General features: G+C 43.6%; 1 protein-coding gene across 16 annotated transcripts in view; it reads right to left on the reverse strand.

The window, feature by feature from the left end:
* LOC117575473 (polypyrimidine tract-binding protein 1) overlaps window positions 1–24,788 on the reverse strand; it is a 164,533-nt gene that overhangs the window by 15,100 nt on the left and 124,645 nt on the right. For 9 of the 16 annotated variants that reach the window (XM_034259693.2, XM_034259699.2, XM_034259697.2 and 6 more), the window contains 6 exons: window positions 20,185–20,308; window positions 10,845–11,110; window positions 2,138–2,476; window positions 1,791–2,076; window positions 1,314–1,507; window positions 748–781 (listed from right to left, as the gene is read on the reverse strand). In XM_034259693.2, the coding sequence (XP_034115584.1) occupies window positions 748–781; window positions 1,314–1,507; window positions 1,791–2,076; window positions 2,138–2,476; window positions 10,845–11,110; window positions 20,185–20,308 (1,243 nt within the window). Of the gene's footprint in view, window positions 1–747; window positions 782–1,313; window positions 1,508–1,790; window positions 2,077–2,137; window positions 2,477–10,844; window positions 11,111–20,184; window positions 20,309–24,788 lie in introns of those variants that run through there. The other 7 variants (XM_034259702.2, XM_034259696.2, XM_034259706.2 and 4 more) reach the window with 5 other exon arrangements.

A 24,788-nucleotide genomic window follows, 5' to 3' on the forward strand; every position in this document is an offset into this window, starting at 1 on the left:
AACATTTTCGTTGTTGTGTGTGTCGTGTTTTCTATTTTTTGTGTGTCAATATTTGCGGTTTTGCAATTGTTGTGTTCACCCACACTAAAAAGCTGTCCCTCTCTCTCTCTCTCTCTATTCCCGAGTATATTCAGAGTGTGTCTTCGATGTGTAAATAAATAATTCATGGCACTTTTGCTGATTGCACGTAAATGGTGTAAATTTCAAACGGAAGCACGCCAACGAGTTGCGCTTAAGGGACAACAGAACAACTCCAGGAGCAGTGACATAGAGAATGGTGGAGGAGTGAAGTGAAGTGGAAGGGTGGAAGTTGAAGTTCGAGAGTTAAGAGTGTTAAATTCTAGGAGCAAGAGCAGAGCTACAATGTGTGGTTGGTTCGTGCCTTTGGTTGACTCTTTGTTTTCGAGAGTTTTTTTTTGTTTTTTGGCAGCTGTGTAAATTCAATGAATAATCTAGTAAACTACTTATAAAATGGTCAAGGACCTCGAGACAATGGCACAGCCGCAAAGCTGTTGGAGTAGGGCGAAGTTAAATGATATAGCAAGAGAAGTGTTCTACTAGAGATTGGATGCAGTTAACGAAGACAGCACTTGGGGTGCCACTATTCAACATTACTTAAACAAAATAGTAGTATTTATAAAATATATAGTAGAATATATATATGGTATACATATATATTTATAGCAATAAGTCTGTAGGTAATTGGTATTTTGTAGTATTTGTTTTTTTGTTTTTGTGCAGACGTACCAAAGAGGGTAAATAGAGCATCAGGCGTGACCATCTACAGAGAAAAAAGAGAAAATAGAAGTTTGTTGTCAGTTAGCGAGAGTTTTGTTTTGAGATGTATTAAAAATCATATAAATTATAAACAGGAAAATCATAAAATAATAATAAAAACAGTAGTAGCGCGTTTGCTATAGTATTTCTCTCTATTTATTTTGTACTTTTGCTTTGTCGGTGTTTTGTGATACACAAAAGTTTTGTAAACACAAAATGGTGAAAATATCGTGTGAGTGAGAGTACTCGCAATATAATATATTTTTGAAAAGTTATACAAACAGTTGGCACGAAAAATAATATTAAACTGATAATAAAATGATGAATATTTAAATATATATGAATGCGAATGTAAATAGTGAAAAATATGCATAGACGAAATGCAAACTAATTACAGGTCATGTACGAATATAGTTGGGGGGAGTTATAGAGGGGGGTGTAGAGTGTGTGGGTCATTCGTTTGTGGGTCGCTACTTAATATAGTTTCATCTAAAGGTCAGTCAATAAAAAGAGAACAAGAGAGAGTGGGAACTTACCTCCTCGTTTAAATTCGAAACCAGCAACACATTCGAGTAGCCGCGCATGGCGGGGGCGGCGGTTTGGAGGGCACCGCTGTTGGCCAGCGAGAAGGCGGCTAGATTGGGCAGGGCGTTGCTGTAGCCACCGGTCAGTGGTGTGCCCAGGCCCAGAGCGAAGGGCGGCAGTACGCCAGGTGCGCCTAGACCGTTGACTAAAACGAGAGCGAGAGAGAAGAGGTGAGAGAACAAGATCGATGAGGTATTAGCAATTTAAAGATAAGTTATTCGCACATGCAGCAAAAGCAGCAGCAGCTTAAATACTAAACGAATCGATAGCGAGTGTATAGCCAAAAAAGAGTCTAAAATCAAAGCAGTGTTCGAGTTGAGTGTGTGTGTTAGAGCAATAGGCTATTAAATATTATGTTATTCTGTTATTTGCAGCGAAAATAAAATTATAAAAAAATAGAGAGGGGGAAATTGTTCAGTTTGTGTTACCTATTTTATCACCTGTTAGTGAGGGCCGCTGGCGGGCGGCAATCAAAAGCAGATCATTGGTATTCATTAGGCCGCCGGCGGTGGGCATGAGATCGACACCAGGTTCGCCCGGTGGCAGCGCGGGATTCGTAAAGTCGCGCGACTTGTCATTGTTGTACTTGACATTCAAGGCGGTCAGTTTGCTGTTGTCGATGCGCAAGGTGCAGCAGCCATTATAGATATTCTGGCCATCCAATATAGACTTGGCCTGCTGTGCCGAGTGTGCATCGGGATACTGAATGAGAGCCTAGAAATGAAATTTTTAATTAGTTCAAAAGTCGATTGTAAAGTCAAGTTCGTTCTCTCACCTGGAATGAATTGTTCTTGGTGAAGGTGACTATCTTGAGCACCTTGCCGAAGCGCTGGAATATTTGATGCAAAATGTCCAACGACACCGGATACATCAGCGTCTCGACAATGACACGCAGCACAGTATTTGGACCGCCAGCAGCGTTGGTATTGTTGCCAGCCGAAGATGCATTCACTGCACTTGTGTTGTTCTGCAGTATGGCCACAGTGCTGCAGTTATTATCGGCGGTGTTGTTGGCATTATTGGTGCTCGCATTGCCCACAGCACAGAGTGGCAAGGGTGAGCCACCGGCTGGCGATTGAATGCGATAGTCACTCTGAACCACCGATGAGTTCTGCTGCAATAAAGAAAAGAAAAGAGAAAGCTTGTTAACGCAATCGTTGGCTAGTAGTAAAGTTTATCAGTTAAACGTTGCACATGGCACAAAACTTTGTGCATTAATCAAAATTCAAAGAAGAGAGCGAGGAATAAAAAAGTTGAGTTGGCGCACAATTTATGCAGGGCAACTGGGCGAAAAAATGCTAAACATTTACAAGCGAAACCGGGCAACAGGAGCAGACACTAATAGGAGCAGCAATGAATGGGATATGTAATAGCAACAGGAAGAAAACATTTCACCGAGCAGACGGAGCAGCAGCAACAGCAACAGCATAAATCTCAATCAAAATCAATAATATCAAGTACCGTAATAATAAAAGGAAATCAAAGTGCGGAGCGCTTGGCTATGATGGCTGACGGCTGAAGGCTGAAGGCTGAAGACATCGCACACTTTGCCCCCGCTGAGCGGCGCAAAACTTCTTGCGTGAAATATACACGTTCTATCGGAAAACAATTTAATGACATTCGGAAGTAAATTTATTCCTATTCGTGCTGAATTTTGATTTCGAAAATCATAACGTAAACACATTCGACCGTCCTTAGCAGCCAGCTTCCGTCTCTGTCTCCCTCTCCCTCTCTCTCTATCACTCTCGTAAAGTCCTCTTCATTTTCCCCCATAGTCATGCGGCGTGTTTTCTTTTTTTGTGCGTTTGTCAGCAACAGAGAGGCAAAAGTTCTAGACACACACGCAGCAGCAGCAGCCAGGCAGCAGCAGTCAGGCAGCAGGCAATCCCCCTAAGGCATGCCATTTGTTTTTGCTACCTTTCTCGCCAAGATAAATTCCCGCAGACGAAACAAAAGCCGAACGATGCGGCAGACTCTCAATGCCTTAGGCAGTCATTCCTGCTGCCAAGGTTTATAAAAATAATAAAAATTGATTAGAATTGCGCTGTGTGTGAGCAGAAACTGCTGCTGCGATGCCAGCCAGTCAGCCAGCCAGCCATTGAGCTATTCTGTCTGCCTACACGTTCAACATGGCGTATGTGTAACGTGTGCGGGGGCGAAGACGAAGGCGGAGTCAGAGACGAAGACTGTTTCGATTCTCATTCAGTTCCATACGCAGTCTATGACTGTAATTTGATACTTCACTTTGGCTGATTATTATTACTATGAGGATGACGTTGATTGTGTAAAAATTGTAATGTAATTGTAGAGCAAATATTTGTGCTCCCTCTTATCATCTTCTCTCTCTCGCTCTGCCGCTTATTTAAACTTTGCTCGTATTAACTACATGTCAAGTGGGGGCACTTGAACGAGAGGCTGCATTGATAATTGCAACCAAATATTGTGCAACACATTTATGAAGCCCAAGCAAGCAGCTGCTACTTGCCACTTGCCAACTCTGCTCAACATCATTAAACATAATAATTTGTAATTCATATGTGTAGGTGAGAGTGCGTCTGTATGTGTCTGTGTGTGTGTGTGTGTGGGAGTCTTTTGGCTTTCCCTTGTCGCGGTTTAGTCGCCTAATGAGTCAATTGTGCCCTGGCCTATTGTTATTGCTCCTCATCCTGTTGTGCGTAGTTTGTGGGCGGCTTGTGGCATTGATTAGTTACCCCCACCCACACACACATCCATACACCACATAAACTCACTCACATACACAAGCTCAGCACATTGTTATAATTTAATATGATAAGTCGTCTGATAAACTAAACTGCTTTGATAAGCAAAAATATCAAATGAGCTGATAAGCTCAATTATCGATCCATTGTTGCCACAACCTCTATCTTTATATTTCTACTCCCCCCTTCTTACTCTCTCTCGCTCTTGCTCTCTCTTTCTTGTTAGCTCTCCCTCATATCAAACGCCAAATTTTTAAGCTGCAACATTTGACAGTTCCCGCTGGACTTGTGCCATCTTAAATATTAGACAGAAAACACATAACACACACAAAAAAAAAATATAATGCAAAGTCAAAACGTTTGTCAGTTCCCCAGAGAATTGTTGCGACTAGTCGAAAAGCTGCCAGCACGCAAGAAGAAGACAAAGACAATCTCAAACAAACAACAAAAAAAAAGGATGCTAAAAGCTTTTAAGCAAACTTTTGCAATATTTACGCAAAAAAAAGAGCGACACGACAAAGGGACTCAGCTAGCTCCCGTCTGCTCGCCGACTGTCTGGCTGTCCACGGACAGGGACACGGACACGGGCCACCACTTCAACCATTTCCACCTGTCGCACGGGTTTTGCATAAGAAACAAGTCGCCAAATGGCTGCTCGGTTTGGTTGGCAAACGAAAAACTGAAGCAAAAAACTCCGGTATATTGCAGCACAACTTTACTTTAGATCGCTGCATCAATATTATTCTTTCATACTTGCTTTCCATACTACTGTCACACTGCCACACACAAAATGCTGCATGAATTATATACTAAATATATATATAGTAAACCCTTTCAACTATTTTTTTGGGGAATACTTTAAAGCTAGGCCCTGCACACACTTCACACAAAAAAGGCAGGCCAGAAGTGGCTGCAGGTTGCAGGCTTAAGTGGCAAGCACACTGCTCCTCTTCTAGGGTTCCGCATGCGTGCAACACAAGCATGCAGAAGTGAGCAGCAAGTTGCCACTTTTGTGCGGCAGTCAGCCACAAGCTATGAACTTGTGCAGTTAAGTTTTAAGGCTAAGCTCTGGATTATGTATTACTACATACTTTGCCGCGGTTGTTGCCACTTCTTCATCTTCTTCCTCTTCTTCTTGAGGCCTCCCCTATACTTTTTGCGGCCAGCCAGACCAGACCAGAGGGCTCAAAGTGGACTGAGATGAGTGCTGTTGTTGCTGCTGCTGTTGCCTTCCCCCCACCCCACAAAAAATAGACGGCAGCAACCACACAGAGCAAAACTCTGTTTGGCTTATTTATGGCCAAAACAAATATGGACTTCACAAAATGCGTTGAAGGCGCTCAAAAACTTTGCATAAATAAATACGCTAAAAAAAGAGAAAAAGACAAGACGTTGGAGAGAAAGTAGGTAAAGTAGCTAGGGAACGAACTGAACTTGGTTGAAAATCCGTTGTTATCCCTTGCCTAAAACTAAGCAAACACAAATATGCATAGGAAAACATTAAGCAGCCAAAAAACAAATAGAGCCAAGCACAAGGATTACACTTGCCACACACACACACACACATTGAGAGCAAAAGAGAACTAATCAATACAATGAAAATATTGACGCTGAAAAGTCACAGCACAAAAAGCGTAGAATAACTTGTCAGTTGATGTTGCTGTTGTTGTTGTTAGTGACTCTCTTCGTTTCTATTTCTCCCCCATCTTGAAGTGTGCAAATTTGCTCACGTACTTCTTGACGAGTGTGTGAAACAATGTAATTTAAATCCATTTTCAGCACAGCCAGCGTCACCAATCAAAAGTGGCAAACGACTCACGCGACTCCGTCGAGTGTTGGCAAACAATGTGAGAAGGGGACAGGGGACAGGGGAAAGGGAAGGCAGCATCCTGTCGCATAACTCAAAGGATCAACAAGCATGTGAGCATCGAGCACTGCCAACATTTTTGGCCAAGTTGCGTTCGCGACGTTGTTGTGAAAACAATAAGATTAGCTCACGAAAGGAGAAGAGATGAGACGAGGCAAGAGGAGGCGACGTAGGCAAAAGTAAACGTGAAATAAAATGAGAAAACAACAGGCAAAGAAAAACAAAAGCTACGCATAGAAAAATAAACAACATGCAGATAGATCCACACACACACACACTCTTACTTAGTAACACACACACGAAATAACTTCACACCCGAAATCCTTTAACTGCACACGCATCAGCTTGAAGAGTTGGACAAATAGCAAGCGAAACGTGGAAAATGTGTCTCTCTCTTTCGGAAAATAGAAAAGCCGCCAGCTGTCGTCGCAGGACCTCCGCCAAAAACTGTCAACCAAAGATGGTTGGCTGGGTGGCTGGCGATACAAATTAAATAAACAGCGAGTGAGGCGAGTTCGACGAGCTTGGCTTATATTATTAACAGCAAATCGAAATGGGAGCGTAGTCTCCTGCTTCGCATTTGTTTAAGCCTTTGCTAATCAGCTTGATCCTTTTTGTGGCTTAATCGCTTGACATTTGTATTAGAGTTGTGTTGGGCACTTTAACACCTCCGCTACAAACGAAGCACAACAGAGCAGGAAACACATGTCAAATGCTGTCCACATTAATCTCATTTCGTATTTTGGCACTAATGCTGACGCGTGATTTTTTCCTGATATTTATTCTATTAATTGAACGCAACGCAGGGGGGGAAACCAAACGAACGAACAAATGGGAGAGACTTTGTGCTTTAATGTGATGAAATTTCAGCGCAATATTTAACTATTAATTAAGTAATTTTTTGTGGTTTCAGCGCTGATGTGTTGCGAAATAAAAGAGCGAGAGAGAGAGTCAGGGCTTTGTCACTCAGTTACGTTGTGGACGGCAATTTAATTTAATCACAAGGCAGCCCTATCACACAAAAGGGAAAACCAACATCTGCTGCACACACACACCGAGACTCATATCTGCCACGTAATGGTTGTGTTATAAAACGCGATAGAGGCAGAGTGCAGAGAGCGAGAGAGAGAGAGAGGAGAAGAGAGAGGCACCTCGCTTGACCTATAACAGAGTGTTTGTGTCCTGTTACTATAGCTTTTTGTTTGTTTGCAAGTGCCAATTATGACGATTACTGAAATTAAAGTCTACTCTACATATTTATCGAGCAGCAGAGGCAGCGACAGAGGCACCGACAACAGCTGAAACAAGAGATTTTCCCTTTTTGTTGATGGAATGCATTGCCGACTTTTAGGCGCAACCAAATGTTACACAAGAGACGAAAGTGTGAGTGGGAGTGAGAGTGGGAGAGAGGAAGGGTTTTTGTTTTGAAATTAAATTTCAATCAATTTCGTTTTGTTTGCGGCACACTCACTCTCGGTCTCAGTCCCAAGTGGATGTCAACCCTTTTCCGAGCTGCTGTGGGAGAGCGGCTAAAAAAATTAATTTATCAAAATTACACAAACACACCCACGCAAACACACACACACACACTTGACGGTATAAAATAGAGGCAGCCCCATAGCAAAAGAGGAGCGCAGATGCTGCAAAAAGACAAAAAACAATCACATGTCAAATTTGAGACCAGTTACTAAGCAATACACAAGCGAAGAGGAACGAAGAAGAGCGCTTGCCGAGTTTGTGCTGAGCTGGGCACAACGACGAACGACGAACAACAAAGGCAACGACAAGGGGCCGCTTTGGGGCTTTGGGTTCTTGTGGATTTGTGGCCAGCTTGTTGTGGTTGTAACCACGTGAACTTCCAGTGCATTTATCTTCATTTCTGCGTTTCGGCAGCACACACATACACAGTGTTTCCCTGTTGCCCTGTCCGCTCAAGCGAGTGACATGCGTGCGTAGTTAGTGGATGTGAAAAGGGAGACGACGACGACGACGACGCTCTAAGATGCTCAAGAGCAAGACATTAACGAAAATAGTCACAACAACTGTTGCCTGAAGTGCCTCTGAAGTGAAGAGTAGCTGCTGCTGTTGCTGTTGCTGTTACTGTCGCGCCGAGGGGCATACATAGGTGAAAGGACGTCCCAGCCGACATGACATATTAGAATCCTGTTACACAGCACACACACACATTCTAACACACACACGGACACACATTCAGACTCAGGCAACAACGCTGCCTGACTGCCAAATTGCCAACATAAATGTCAGTGGAGCGCGGAGCATCGCAGCAAAGTATGCTACAGGGTTTTTCATTTCTGATGCTGCCACTTGGTTTACGTTTTCACTACTTCCCCTTCCCTCTCCTCCTCTCCTCTCTCCTACAACCTCCACCCTTCACTTTCCCACACCTGCAACGTCTTACTTTTGTTTCCTACATTTTTTTTGTGTTATTTTATTTCTATTTTCTGGTTTCTCTATGCGACGCAATCACTCAAGCGTTGAAATCTGCGAATGTGTGTGCCGTGTGTGAGCGTGTATGTGTGTAATCTGTGTGTGTGTGTGAGCAGATGATTTGAAAATCCTGTATTGCTGATTTGGTGCTCCTGTTGCCATCGCTGTTGTCGTCGCAGCTTTGCTTTCAGGTGCTTCTGGGGTTAAATCCCTTAAGGCGTGCAATGGATTTGCGTCTTCCCTTTTACGGGCTGGCTCACCCCTGACCGTCCTCTCGGTTCGGCTTTTAAGGATAACGCATATTGAACAATTTAAAGCACACTCATTTTGGGGCCAGAAGCCAAATGACCTGCTGCCTGCCTGCTGTAAAGCCAACGTATGTTGGCTAATAAAACTATTACATAATCTGAAAGCAGCTTTTTGTGGGCCAGAAGAAGTTGAACAATATTTCAGAGACAGCTGTTGATGTTGCTGTCAGAGTGTCGCTGTGCTCACTTTTGACTCCTTGAGCGTTTCATTTTTTTATTTCTACTTTTTTACTTTGCTCTCTTTTCGCTGAGCATCTTATCTGCAACGTTGCAGCAGAAGAAGTGCAAGGCGAAGATGTTGCGAGCAATCAGCGCCAGGTGCAGACAGCGACGAAGACGAAAACGAAGACGAAGATGTCGCCATACAAAAGCCAATGAAGACAGTTGTTAAAATGCGAGGCCAAACAGCAGCAACAGTAACAGCACCACGAGACAAAACAATAACACAGACACATTGAAGAGATGTGTTGACAATGGGCAATGGGCGAGAGAAGGACAGGCCAAAGGACAGCAGGGCGAGGTGAAAGGCAACAGGAGCAGCAACAAGGAAAAAAAAATAAGCAAGAAAAAAGTGAATGAAATGAGAAATTGTATAAATATGTTGGCCATGCGGCACAGCAACAAAAGCAACAGTAGCAACAGCTAACAGTCAAGCAGCTCTACACACAAGATTAAGCCCATACACACACACACACAGCACACACAACGCACACTCATGCACTTTAAGAGATTTTCCACTAGAGCAGAGGACAGGCACAGAACGCCGTTGACTTTTCCACTCGTCTGCGTTGTCACTGAGAGTGGAGAGAGTGCAGGATTGGAGGAGGAATGTAGTCGGAGTGGAGGAGTGGAGGATTGGAGGCTTGGCAGCAACAAGGCCTTTTACCAGGATTAGTAGTTAACAAGAGAAATCTCTGGCCACACCCACGCACGGAGGGGCACAGCCAAAAGGTAATCAGTGAAATGTAACTGTATTGTTTGGCCGCCTGCCGTCTGACGTTGCCTCATTGTTGTGCTGTGTTGTTGTGTCATCTAAGTCATAGGCACGCCTACTGTTTTTGTTGCTACTGCAGCCTCTTAACCTTTTTCATTTCTTTTTTGTTGTTGTTGGTTTTTGGGGCTCTGCTGCAGTAGGCCAACGATGACGACTGACGATCTCTTTTTAAGTAGTTTTGCTTGGGGTCATTTTGGGGTTACAAGGCAAAGGCGCAGCAGCAGCTCGTCAGGCAAAAGGTAACTATGTATGTGCCGTGCCATCAGGTGACACACACACTCACACACACACATACAAAGGGGCTCACTTGTGTATGAGAAGGTGACAACGCCGTTTTGGGGTTTGTCGGCAGCAGCAACAACAACGTTGCGCACTTTGTTGTTGCGACTGTTTTCATTTAAGTAATCAAAATATGCTTTTGACTTTGTGCTAAGCAGCTGTCCCACCATCCGTCCGTCCGTCCCTCTGTCCGTCCGTCTGTTTGCCTGCTTGTGAATCCTCGTATGTGGCTGGGAAACCTTGTGGCGTTCATTTGTACGTTTGTGTGTTTACCACAAAACCCCAAAAACTATGCATTTCACTGCTTTTGTCAGGCATGTGTCTATCTCTGGCTTTGTATCTGTATCTGTACACAAACACACATTCAGAGTATGTGTGTGTGAGCTTGTGTATTTATTTGAAAGCTTTTTAAACTTTGCCACTGACTTTGTGGCTTACGAAATTAAAATTAGAAATTGGTTTGGACCGTCACTGACAAATATCCCAGAGTATTTATGAATGGCCGACATCACATGTGGGTATATCTTCTATTTGCCCATGTGTGTGTGTGTGTGTGTTTGTCTGTGTGTGTGGGGAATTAAGTTGCCTCTCTGAGATTGTAATTAATCAGAGAGGAAAGCGACCCACATAATAACGAGACGGCATTTGCATATAAATCGTTGTTTGCCTCTGACCGAAACTTAATTGCCACATTAATAACACTTAAGACAGACAGATTAAGATACTTATGGCAATAGATACACAGATAAAGATACAGTTCGACTTTTACAACGAAATGATGCGGATGCGGCTGCCGGCTGCTCACTTACTTATTCATATTCATATTTCGGGTTGCAATTAAAATTGAAATTCTATATTCTACTTACATTGTGACTCTGATCCGTCTTGAGCTCGCGATGATTGGAGAACTGCACGTAGACCATGCGTCCGCGCATCTGTGGCGGATTCACTGTGTAACAGGATACCATCGATGTGGCGGATATCTCGTCGGCCATTTCGATAAATGCTTGATTCTTGCCCTTCAGCACGAGCACATTGGTCACGCGTCCAAATGGTATGCCCAGTGTAACTACGTCCGATTCCCCAGATTCGTTTGGAATGTTGCGCAAGTGAACGACTTTTGAGGCCTTGGCTGAAAGTACAGAAAATACACACAATTGTTAGCCAAATTGAACTATGATTTAATGCAGTTTATTGACGGTTGTGTGTGTGTGTGTGGGGAGGGGGAGGGAACCTAACTAATTAATAAACCGCTTAAAATATTAACAGCTGGCAGCCAGCAGCGTCTGTTCCGTTTAATGGCTGCTGTCTGCACTTCCGCTGCTGTGCTTCGCTTAATTTGCACACTTTTTGTTCTCTGCTCGCTGCTTTGCATCGCTCTCTCTCCCTCTCTCTCTCTCCCCTTTTGCAAATCGCAGCTTGCGAAGCTGATAACATGGCAAACGTTGCGGCATTTTGTATACATTTTGCACAGTTAAGCGCCGCTAGATGGCGCTGCTGTTGCTGCTGTTGTTGGGTGAAGGAGTAGCGCATAAATTCATTCATTGCACACTTGCAACGACTGTGAATAATCCGCACAGCGACAATGTCCGGTTACGGCCAGGTTCAAGCACAACAAACACCACAACACACATACACTGACACTGTCATAGACAACATTTGTTGCTTTTTGTGCAGCTTGCTGCTGTTCGTTTGTTTGTTTGTTATTTTTGCATAAATAAAGTGGCTTCGCTGTCGAGTTGCATTGCAGCAGGCCGCACAAATGGGATTTTAGGCTGCTGCTGCCACACTTTGTTGCTAGCTATTGTTGTTGTTGTTGCTTTGGGGATTTGGCTGCGACCCCGTTGCATCTGTCCAAAGTGCCTTAAATTTTTATAAACACACACAGCAACAAGCAAACAAACAAATTTGCCATAGCACATGCCACATGCTTTATAACAACAACAACAACAATAAGAGCGAAAGGTAGAAAAAACATATATTGTTAGTGGAAACTGAAACCACGAGGGGTGTAAAGACAGTTAGGCTTCTGTCTGGGCTGGCGCTTAGTCAACACCTGTTAATGTGCTGGTTTGTTTTTGTGGCATGCCACCTCTCCCCCTCCCAATATGCAAATGCAACACCGTTGCAGCATCAGTTTTGCAGTTTTTTTCACCTCCTTTTCAGCTCTCTCTCTCTCGCGCTCTAGTATTTGCAGTATTTACCGCACACACACTCGCTAAACAAGCAAACAAACAGAGAGCATATGACAATGGTATGTGGCATGTGGCAAAGAGATAGCCCAAATGGCTATCTGCTAGCTGCCACTTTAATTGTGTGCCAGTTGAAATCGCTTTTAAAGCGTGTGGAGTGCTTAAAGAACTGCCACGAGTGCTTTTTGTGTGTGTGCTCAGCTTGAGCTTTGATGCTGCTGCTGCTGCTTTCACAACAATCTCTTCGTAAGCTCTTAATTCCTGCTACTCTTCTTTGGCACTTTGCCGTTGATTTCACGTATCGTTAGAGCTTCCGCTAATGTCGGAGAGATGGAGCGAGTGTCCTTACCGCACCAAACATGATGTTATCAGTTTGTCGCATCCATCAGAGTGTTGTCCCCTGCTTTCACAGTTTATTTAAACTGATGCTGTTGTTAACCGCTTTCACTAGTCCTTTACTAATAACTTACAACACCCATAAAAAGGGTCAACTACCCGACCCTGTAACTCTTTACCTCTCTCTCTCTCTCTCTCTTTGTGCGTTTCCGTGCCACTTTCTGTTCGTCCCAGTTCAACTAACCGCAACTTTGACTTACCGACAACCTGCATGGGTCAATGTGCCGATTTATAACAATGCGCAAAAAAAAAAAAACTGAAAACAGAAAATAGCAAATAAAAAGGGAGCGTAATAGGCACAAACCTTTCTCGCCTCCCGCACAGTTTCATTGAAGCCAACTCTTGAGGCAGAAAGTCATATCGAAACTATAAGAGAGAGGCTCGGCACGGCTTTGGTCCGGTCTCGTTTTTCCCGGTCAGAGAGTGCAGCACTCGATGCCTGAATACAACTAATCGGAAATTACACTTTTTGATTAGTTCGAAACGGAAATGAAGTTGAAACGAAATTATGCAACCAGCAACAGCAGCAGCAGCAGCAGCAACGATGGCTGGCAAAAGTGCACGGTATTTTGGCCTTTCTCTCAACCTTTTGGCAGTTCACAAATTTATTAAAAATCAATGATCAAGTGCCGGCCGATGCTCTCTATTGCTCACTCTGCCCGCTTCTCGCTCTGTGTCTTCTGTGCCATAAATAACTAGACATAGAATTGTAGCTAACAAAGCAGAGCTAGCCAGCTAAAAAATACGCGGTAATCATGTTGAAAATGGTTTTAAACATAATTCAGAATAAAATCGATTAAATATGCTAAATTTGATAACAATAGTTGTCTTTATTTCAGAATGATATTATCCGAAATCATAAGAACACATCAATGGACACTCAAAGCGTGAGCACACTTCAAGCTTACCCTGCTTGGTTCGGGTATAAGGAAAACTAAATAAAAGTGTACAGTGGCGGAAACGTGTTGCAAAAGACAAACAACAAATCAAGTGCCGCTGGGCAGCTGCCGGAAAAAACGACAGCAGCGAAAATACGTAAAACTATCTATCATGCATGATGACGTTGTCAACGAGCAGCAAAACGAAAATGAAATACAATAAAAAAGAAGCCAGGATATACATTCATACAAATGAAAAAAGAAGTCGAATAAAACAAAAATTGAAACATGACATCGACGAGCAACGAAAAAAGCCAACGACGTGAAATTTGTGGATTTTTTGACGTCCTCCATCAACAACTCAATTTTGGTTTGTTTTCTGCTGGCAATCGCAAACGATGCTGTTGCTGTTGCTGTCGCTGGTTCTGGTTGTTAGTTGTTGTACTCGAAGTTTTTGTTGCATTCCGCTGCTAGATTTGTAACAAATCGCAACAAACGCTGCCTGATGGTGTGAAAACGAAAACCGTCAGTGCAATGAGCAAAATCGACAACGGAACGTTTCAGCCTCGGGTTCTGTTCAGCTCCTTCTTCTCCTGCATTGAACCAACCACCACCCATCATCAACCTGACCTGCAGCCAAGCCGGGGTATAATTGAAAAGGAAGATGGCGACGAGTCAACGACGGCCGGAAACACAGCCAACAAGCCCCTGAAGCATGCAGCTGCAGTTCAAACTGAAGCAGTACAAAAAAGAAAAAACGAAAACGAACAAAAAAAGAGGACTATTGGGATTGCTCACTGAGGCAATACGACTGTTGCCTCATGTCCTGCGGCTGATTTTGTTCAAGCTACTGCCAGACGTTCGCACATTTCATTGGCCACTTTAAAGGGTTTCCATTCGATCTTCTACGTTTTCAAATGAAATTATCTAGAAAATAATCCTGAATCGAGAACGATTGCTACACGTTTTTGCATAGATAACAACTAAGATTGCTGTAGAAAAAACTAGTGTGTAAGATAGACAACACATTAACTGTTGAGCTGGGCAAAAAAAAAAAAAAAAACAAGAGAAGAGGGAGGGAGAAAGACAGAAATTTGCATTCGATAATGATGCTTGTTGCGTGTCGGCTGTCAATGGAACATGGATATAAATAGCAATCATACGCACTGTTGCGCGTTAAAATGAGCTGCAACGGAGGCGCGACTAAAGCTTAACTGTATTAATGACACGCACGGTATTCCCTCGATTGCCAACGAAAGCAGTAGAGAGAAGAGAGGGGGAACTGGCGTTGGCGGCACTTTTCAATTAAGTCCATACACATATGCAGCGTCATGTCGAGGCCTTCGATGAATTGCATGAAAAATATACATAAACTATTTATGGCTAATTGAAAAGTTTACAAACTGTAATTGAGTTGGGTCGCCGCCTCTCCCGCCTCGTTGTGGCGGTCAGTGGCAAAATAATGGATGGTCAGCAGAGTCAGAGCAGCAGCAGCAACTCGACATGTCCGTGTACGTGTTCATATGGACAATGCGGCGTATGTGTAATAATTCGAACGCTCTGTTCGCTCTGTATATATTCCATATTTCTGGCCATTCTCATGCTCTTGCTGATGACCAAACACATCCATGAAGTTAATTAATGACAATTTAAATTCATAAAGCAAACACACAAAAAAGCCGAAACAAACGAAAGAGGTAAATGAAAATGAATGGAAAACGCACAGCGCGCGTCGCAGCGTCGACAGTTGGAACAAAGCCACGAAAAATACACGATAAATGGCTCCACACACATTCGGCGCCAAATACAAGTTGCTCTTTGTCCGCCTTTCTCTCACACCCAAGAAAGAAAAAGTGCTGATTGTTAATAACAATTAAATTTGTGCTTATGTGGCAACATTTAATGATTTAATGTAGGCGTGGCACCGACAACACATGAGTGTCTGTATATGTTGTTGGGGGTGTGTATTGTTGCGAGCATTGGCATATTTAAATACACAGACACACGCACATATTGCCTTTAATTATGCGACAGCAAATTAGGTTTTTACAAGCACACACATCATAAATTTTAAATTGCTGGCCAGTATCTTTCCTCCCTCCCCCACCAAGTGTGTGTGTGTGTGTGTGTGTGAAGACTTAATGATATTTACTTTGCTGAGCCGCTGCTTTGCCTTTAATTTAAACATCTTGTCTGCGCGCATAATCAATCATAGCGCAAGTTTTGAATAACTGAAGCACAACCGCCTGCAGACATGTTTGAATTTACTTTTTCTGTTTTCAGGCCATAATTGAAAATAACGATTTTCCTTCTTGCTACGTTTTTTCTTTTTTGCTTTTGCAGCCAAGCCAAGGCCCGAGAGTCTAACACCCGCAAGTAATGTAATTCATTAAAAATTTGTCAGCACATAGACACAACGAAGGCTAAGCAATGCGTGAGACAGAGATAGCTGCACAGAGATAGAAAGAGAGAGAGGGATGTGGAATAAGTCAACGCACGCAGACGGTAGCTGAGCTCTTGGATGACGACGTTTACAAATTTTAATTGCATTTCAATTACGAGAGTAGTTTTTTCTTCAAGCGAGACGGTGAGAGAAGGAGAAAGGAGTGGGGGAAATCGCTAGTGTATGTGAGCTAAGCAGATGCAGTTGCAGTTGCCATGTCCTGTGTGTGTAGTCAAGTGGCGTATGGCAAACAGCAGCAGCAGCCGCGGCAGCAGCAGTAGTCGCTGAAGTCTTAGACTGCGACTCGAGTTTTTATGAGGTTTATCAATTGTATAAATTACACTGCGATGGGGGAAAGGGGAAAAACGAGTGATTTGCATAACTTTTTCCACTTCATTTGCGCTTTGATAAAAATTATGCACTTTTCGTTTTGCAGCTGCGCCCGAATAAGTATGCCACACACAAAAAAAAGAAGAAAGATGCAAGCCTATGGGGCGTATGCTTAATTGAGTACCAAACACACATACAAGGAGACACGAGACGAGCTCAAAAGTCAGGCTGTATAATTAATGACAATAAGTGCATGTTAAACTAACCGCACGTACTGTCTGTGTGTGTATGTGTGACAGTGGCAGTCACAAATGATCGCACAGCTGCCTTTTTGCTGGCGTTTGACCAAGTGCAAATCCTGATTTTTATTCCTGCTGCTGCTTGTCTCAATATTTACGCAGACAATGTGACAGCAATGGCAACACAAAAACAAAAAAAAACATATATATGACAATATTATTTTATTGACTGCGAAAATATTTACACGCAATGCGAGGCGCCGCCAGGCAGACAACCAGACAGACACGACACGACTCGACACGACACGACAGATAGAAGAGCAGAGACAAGGCGGCACGCGCTCAACTGACACACAATGTGAATGGAGCACACACGCAGCAAGCTGGATGCACAGCTCGCAGCTGACAAGTGGCAGCTGGAAGCGCAAAACTGTCGTTTGCTCTCTTGATTATGTTTTTTGGATATGACAATAAAAAAAAGAAACGCGCACAATGCGCTGTGTTCAATCGAGGCTTTGGGGATTTTTCAGATTATTGCGATTTATTGTTTATATATTATGTTCTAGTTGTGCTAGAAGTATTATCCACTCGCTTTCAGTCTCGCTGCTTTATTGAATATTTTTTTAACGTTGCGTTTTAACACCTTGAACTCTCTCTGGCTCGCTGTTGACCAAACGCTGCCCGAAATCGGTCAATAAGCAAACAAATATTGGCGGGCTATACAAACACCAGCAAGGAGGGAGCACAGACTGAGAGTGGTGTGTGTGTGTGGTGTGTGTGTGCGAGTACTGTAACAATAAACAATAAACAACAACAACAACAACACATGCTGCTCTCCCAGATCAAACACGCGACATTGCCACGGTTCGCTTGGATTGGGAATGAGATTGAAATGGAGTGAATATAGAGAGAGGGAAGGAGAGTGGAGTCGAGTTACAGGTTGCGTGGTTTGAATTAGTCTTCGTCGAGTCTCGAGTCTAGAGTCTCCCTGGGGTCTAATTTGGCTTGCATAAAATATGCATAATAATCAAAATAAAATAAATCAAATGCCACTAAGAAATTGCGAGTATTTATTGCATGACCAAAACGAAGTTACACTAACAAAAAATATATATATAGAGTGTATATACAAATTGCGATACGTATGCGTGATATAAGGGCTAAGTTTTGCATTGTGAGATGAGCCGAACGAAGCGTGGCCACTTACTACAAGTGTGCTTCAAACACACACACACACACACACACACATACAGTGAAGTGGCTGGGCGTGGAATATGTCGAATAAAAGGAGAAGGAGGAGGAGAGGCAGGGAAGAGTGTTTTTATTACATTTACGTGCAGAATTTGTTGCATGTTCGTTGGCTAAGCTTGTGTAACGGAAACGTTGCCGAGAACACAGTCAGTGTATTGGTTTTTGAGGCACAGCAAATACAATTGACAACGCCAATGGGCAATGGACGTTGGACGCTGTTCGATGGACGAGAAAGCGAGCTGATGGTGGCAAGTGGTGCGTGCCACAAACCACAGGCGGAAAAGAAACAATTTTTGGCATTCTTGTCAGCCCAACAACTCTCGACATAGTCTCCTTTCGGTCTCTCTCTGTGTGTTGCGTGTGTTTATCTAAGGCTGGCCACACAATGCGTATTGTTGCTTTTGTTGCCGGCTGCCTATTTACTTGTCTGGCCTCTGTTGTTGTTGTTCGTGTTGTTGCTGTTGCTGTGTGCTGGCGTTTGCAATGCAATAAAAGTGTCCTTACACATTTATTTAGCAATTTCTTTTGTTATTATTTTCGGCATCAGCAACGTATTTTTGCTTTTGTGCGTCAGCTTTAAGTGGTCCTCACAAACACACACACACACACGCACACGCACAGAGAAATGAATTCATTGGATTTTTGCCACTTTTCCTCTCTCTCTTACTACTTTCACCTCTCGGTGCTTCCTTCCTCTTCTTGGTTTGTTCTTTGTCTGGCACGAACTTTAAGCTGTTCGCACGACTTTAAAAATGTGTGCCGTGTGCTTTGTGTTTGCGCATGAACTTTGCGTGGAAAATTAAAAAGGCCGCAGGTGGCAGCTGGCATGTGGCAAGGCAGCAGGCAGCAGGCAGGTGGCAGGTGGCGGCAGCCAGGCGGCTGGCGGCAGGTGTCAAGTGGCGTTGCTTTCCCAAGCAGTCGAGAATTGCCTGCTCTCCATGGCTGGCTGCTGCGTTCGTTCGGTATTCGTATGCATGAATTGGTCTTCAAATGCCGTTGGGGCAGACTCGGAGTCTGCGTCTGCTTCTGCGTCTGGATCCCAAAACATTGGACAATGGTTGCCTGCAACTCTTTGCCAGTTGTTAACTGCCCACAGTTTGAATGTGTGTGTGTGATTGTGGTGGGGTCAGCGCTTGTTGCTTTTTAATTAATAGCAAAGTCCTTTGTAGAGTAATAAATAAATATTATGCTTTTGCTTTTGCGTTTATTTTCGTTTCGTTCTCGATTGCCATTCACTTCACGAGGTGTGTGTGTGTGTAATAGAGGGTGCGAGCGTGTGAGTGTGTGAAGACGTGCTTGTGTATCCTTTGAGTATCTGCTAACTGACTCTTGCCCATTTCTTTCAATCGAACCACCAAATGCAGTTAATTACAAGCATTTTGAAAGCATCGACACTCCGCTGTCTCTCGTAATGGCTGCTAATTGGAAAACCCAAAAGCATATTAATTTTGAACGCACACACACACACACAGATACATAGATGGCAAGTGGAATTCTAATGAAATTAAAATGCATTTCACTTTGTTAGCCATTTGTGAAGCGATGTAGAGGAGGCTGATGCACAGGTTGCTCGACTCGCTGGCTGGGGTTAAGTATACGCACTGTTCGCCCACTTTGCTATTCGCTATTCGAATTCGCGGCAATCGGCAACTGTGTTTATATGCTGAAAATGTTGTGCATGGATTTGCTTGTATTTAAAATCATTTTGCGGCTCACTGATTTTCGGTTTCGACTTTCCGCTTTTCAACGGCGGCCGCTTGTCAAATATTTGCCTAATGTGTGGTTCAGCTTCTGGTTTGGTTTTTTGGTTTCTGGTTTTTGGCGCGAGCGGTTTTTGATTAGCTTTATTACTTTGCGCAAGCCAAACATGCGTGAGTGTGAGTGCGCGACTATGTGTACGTGTATATGTGTGTGCGGGACTAATTAATGTGCTAGAATTTCGTGGTGGGCTTCTCTCTGCTCATAATGCAAACGCGGCATACTTTTCCATATTGTGTGCCAGCCGAAATGTTTGTTTCCATGCTAATTAGCGGGTTAATTGGCTATAAGACCCGGACTCACAAGTGTGCGTCATGCTCCGCCCCCCCCCACAATAACGTACGCCTCTTCTACTCTACTCCATTCATAGCTGACCAAGTGGCATTCAGACAGAGACTGAGGCAGAGCACAACTTAAGCTGGCTTTTGGGCTCATATCTGCCATTGGCCTAACGCGTGAATCGTTGGCTAATTGGCAGTCCAGGACTACGACTGCTTGCTGGCTGGAAATGCACTTAAGTCGTGCGGCCCAAATGTGCAATAAAATGGGCTTAAATGCCCACAATACAACCAGCCCGACTGAGCAGACGTTAAGGTAAAGGTAAAGCCAACAAAGGCATAGATAAAAGAGTTGTTGTGTGAGACAGACAAGCAGCAGACAGATAGATAGATAGTGTAACAAAGATAGAGAGAGAAAGCAGAAAGAGAAAGAAAACTTACCAATTCCGCCGGCCAAAACGGTGCTCGAATCCAGTTTGGCCTTCTTTGTGGCCAGATCCTGATTATTATTGTCGGAAGCGGGCGCCATAACTGCTGCTTGACTCAAAAGTTCGTCGCTTCCGCGCTGCACATGGCACAACAAAGTGGATATTTTTATTTCAGGCATTCAGGTATTCATCAGATAGTTTTGGCCGCGTTTATTTAATGTAATTATTTATGATTGTTGCGAGTTCAAGTTGCAGATTGTAGTTGATGATGCAGAGGCACAGCACAGCAGAGAAGTTGAAGATGTTTTTATTTTCAGTTGAGTTGAGTTGAGTTGAGTTGAGTAGGCAAGTTTTGTAGTTGTGTGTGTAGTAGATGAAGTATATACGATTACGGTACATAAAAAGAGAAAAATAAAAGAGAAGAGAACAATATAAATATTTAATATTTACGCAAGTTAAGTAAATTACAGCGATTCTACTTATTTATGGCAACAACTGAGAGAGGTGAGCGCACTCTCCTCTCCCCTATTTATTTTTTGTGTGGTATTTTTTTTTTTTTTGCGTTGCTGCATTGCGAAATTTGAGTGGTGCTTAAGCGAGCTTTGCATTTCTGTTTGGTTAACTTGGTTAAGGTACGCTTCGGTTGGCGCTAGTTTAGCTAACAGAGTCAACAACAAAAGCGGGGTGCGCTACACAGACAGAGAGATAGAGAGACAGAGTGTGAGGCAGAGAGACAGAGACAGAGCAGCGACAGTCGAGAGTGAGAGACATAAAAGAGATATTTTTTTTTTTTTTAGGGGGAGAGAGAGTGGTTGTGGTACTTACTGCTGGCATTTTCCAAAAGCAGCCAGGTTTGCTACTACATTTATTTATTTATTAAATTAAATTTAGCTTAAAATCGCGAGCGCATTACACACAGCTGGTCGCTCAAATAGCGCAGAGCATTTTGATTTGTGTAAAATTCATTTCGTGCATTTCTACCTCTAGTTGGCAAATAATTGCCACAAGCTCACAGAATATTCATTGAAATTAACCACAAAGAAGAAGTTGCGAGTGCAAATGCGACTGTGATTGCGATTACGATTGCTTAGCTTTTTGCTTTTTATTCATTTAGTGTTTATTTCTTGTGGTGTGGTTGTGTGATTGCCTTGCGAGAGTGTTGGCGCTAAACTCTAATTACAAAGCCATGTTGCATGCAGCACACATGCATAAGTGTATTGTAATTACTTGTGACACTTAATTACCGCACTCAGTGTGGCAACAATGGAGCAGAGAGAAAGAGAGAGAGAGAGATGGAGTCGTCGAAGCCAGATCGAGAGTAACTAAGTTAAGCCAAACATTAAACGTAATGCCAGCCATAAAAATAAAGCTGCTTCGGATGCTGACTTCGAGTGAGTGTCTCTGTGTGTGTGTGTGGTTGCTACTCCTGCTGTTGCTGTTGCTGCTGCTCTTGGCTACTGCTATGCATTAGCGGCAATGACAAAAAGTCAATAAACGAGCACAAACACACATAGAGAGAGGGGGGAAGAGCGTCTGCAGCATGGCGGCAAATTGAAAAGGGTAATTTTGTGTGAAGTAGGCACCTTTATACACCGTTATCATAGCAGGGGCGGAGGGTGGTGGTTGCTGCTCTCTGTGCTCTGTGTGTGTGTTGCTATCAATGCTGACTACGCTTGAATTCGCCACTTGGCTTATCATCGTGTGCCTCTTGCTTTTACTTCTGCTTTCATTTACGTTTTCGTTCTCGTTTTCGCTTTTGCTTTTGTCATTTGTCGTTTGTTGTTTGTTGTTTGCTGTTTGGTTTTTATTTTTATGTGGCTGCACGTTTTATGTACATAAAAGAATTAGCTTAAATACAAAAACAACATGTGGTAATAGTAATAATAACAAAGCCAAAACGCACGCACACACACACACACTCGTGCAATATATCAGTGTGATAGACAAAGCAATGGCAAAAACCGCAAAAGCACTTCACTTGATAATATCACAGCGAGACAGAGACAGCAGCAGAGAGATAGAGAGAGAGCGTGAGAGAGTGAGAGAAAAGCGCGCAAAGCGCAGACAAAAAACGAACAAGGCACGCACCGAGCCCAACAAAACGGAAACTCGCATGACTTCACGTCTGTGTGTATGCGTGTGCGAATGTGTGTGTGTGTGTGTGTGTGGGTGCAAGTGTGTGCGAGTGTTTTTGTGGCTTGTTGGTTGAGTAATGATATCAGTGAAGCTGTTGCCATTCCTGCCGCCGCCGTCTGTGCTCTTTGTGTATTGTTATATGACTATGGAGGCAAGAACATATGTTTCCGTGTCGGAGCGTATGTGTGTCTTTCTCTGTGTGTGTGTGTGTGCGTGCCATATGGCAGCAGCTCAACTCGGAATTTGTAGCATACTTTTTGGGGCTTCGTTTTATTGGACAACCCTTTGGAGCCTGCTTGCACACAATGCACTCGTCTTTTCTCTCTCTCTTTTTCTGTCTCTGTCTCTGCCGTGAAGTAATTAAATATTAAAATGGTCTCCCCTGGCAGCGCTTACATCAGAGAGTCTCTAAAGCATTCGTTATGGCACATTAACGCTCCCAAGTGCCGGACAACTAACATTCATTGGGGATTCGCCTCTGCGGCTCATTGCATTACACGGTTCACAGACTCAACTCGACTCGACTCGCTTCGACTCCGCTAATGTCTCCACACTCAGACACACACACACACCAAAGTGTGCTGCAACTGGGCGCTCTGCTATGAATGTCCAGCTGACCGGAAATGCTATTGTAATATGCAGAAGCTCTGCTCTAAAAAGTATGCTAAATATTTGATTATGAACTGTGTCCTTCTGTGACGCGTGTGCGCAACACATATGGCACAGCCCGATAAGCTCCCAAGACCCAACTGGACCATTGTCCATTGTTGCCTCAGCAGCAGCAATGGCATCCGTTTCGTTACCCCCCTTTACTTTGTGCACCCCTCTCTCACTCTAGACAGCATCTCGTGTATCCCTTGGTTCATTTTAATGAATTTTCCAAGCGCCTTTTTGCCTTTCTCTATATTTTCCATAAGCTCCGTTTGCTTCACATAGCCAGAGGCCGCCGTCGTTGGCGTCGCTGCCCAGCACTCACTGATTTCTATGATGACATGTGCCTTTTTATTCTCTCTTTCTCTGTCTGTCTCTCGTTTCTTCCTCTCCCTTTCCTCTGTATGTGTGTGTGTGTGTCTCGGGTCTTTCAGCATGTTTCCTTTGCTTCCGCCTTTGTTGCCGGGTAACTGGGTCAGCGCGCAATTGTTGAAGGGCTGTTGCTTCAACCGAGGGGGTTGTCGTCGACGTTGTCGTTGTTGTCGGACAGTGGCTGAGAGAGTAAGAGATAATCACGCATATGCCTAACGGTTAAGTTTTTGAAGTGCGCCATGAAGGACGCAAGAAGAAGAGGGGGAAAGAAGGCATCATCAGCCTGCCTTTGCCTTTTTGCCTTTGTTGTAATGAGCAAGCACTGAACACTCACACTCACACACACACACACACACACACACACACACACAGTGCGTCATTCATTCATGCTTGTGACGTTGGTTGGTCCAATTTAGGGGGCGTCTGTTTAATTTCTTGCATGTGCTGCTCCACATTTGATTTTCTACACGACAAACGCTGCCGCCTTCTTAAAGCGTCGCAAACAATTGCGCACAATGCTCAACTGATTTTGCTAGCCCATGATTAGGTCTCCCGACAATTGATTTGTACGCAAAATATCAATTAAAATGCGTATAAGTGTAGAGTATTTTCCACCATTGATTGCCATGCTAATAACAGCTTTTGTTTAACGGTGGAATGCAGCAAGCTCATGCATTTTATTGCACATGTTCCAGGCGCACATTGTTGGCTATAATTAAGTTAGGCGGGTATCTTTATAATAATGTTTACTAAATAAGTTACCCACACTCGCTCTCTCTGTCTCTCTGTCTGCAGACAAAGGCAACTTCCGCTTTAATTGCATCGCCCGAAATGCAGGCGGCGGTGGCGGCTGATGAAAAGTGCATTTCATGAAGTGCCAGCAACAGCTGTCCAAAGGTATCCAATATATCACATAGCATAATATGAGGTAGTCTCTTTGTGTGTCTCTGTGTGTGTGTGACCATATCAACACCCTCATATATTGCAGGCAGCATCGCTCTTTCTGTTTTTGTTCTTGTTGTTGTTATTGTTGGGAATTTATGGCGGCATATGAATATTAAAATCGAATATGTTGCTGTCGATTAAAGGCTTTTCGTCCGGACTCCGGAGTGCAACTCCATCGTTCCCGCCTTCGCCCTCTTTGCTCGTTGCAATTGTGGTCGTTTGTTCGTCTGTCTCTGATACGATACCCCTTTCTCTCTCTCTCTGCCCTTCTCCCTCTTGTGTATGCTGAGCCCACAGCGACACAGATACGACTCGACATTTCCGCTTGTGCGGCAATGCTGGGGCTACGGATCGCTCCCATTGATGTCGAGTATATGCGGCACTGTTGTCCCCCACCCCGCACTTTAGCGCGATGATGACGACAGAATGCGCTGGCATCCTTGAAACTGCTGGCGCATCGTGCAATAAAAACGAAAAAAAAAAAAATAAAAAAAAATATGATGCGTATGTAGG

Source organism: Drosophila albomicans, chromosome 2R (assembly GCF_009650485.2).
Source record: "Drosophila albomicans strain 15112-1751.03 chromosome 2R, ASM965048v2, whole genome shotgun sequence".
Lineage (NCBI taxonomy): Eukaryota > Metazoa > Arthropoda > Insecta > Diptera > Drosophilidae > Drosophila > Drosophila albomicans.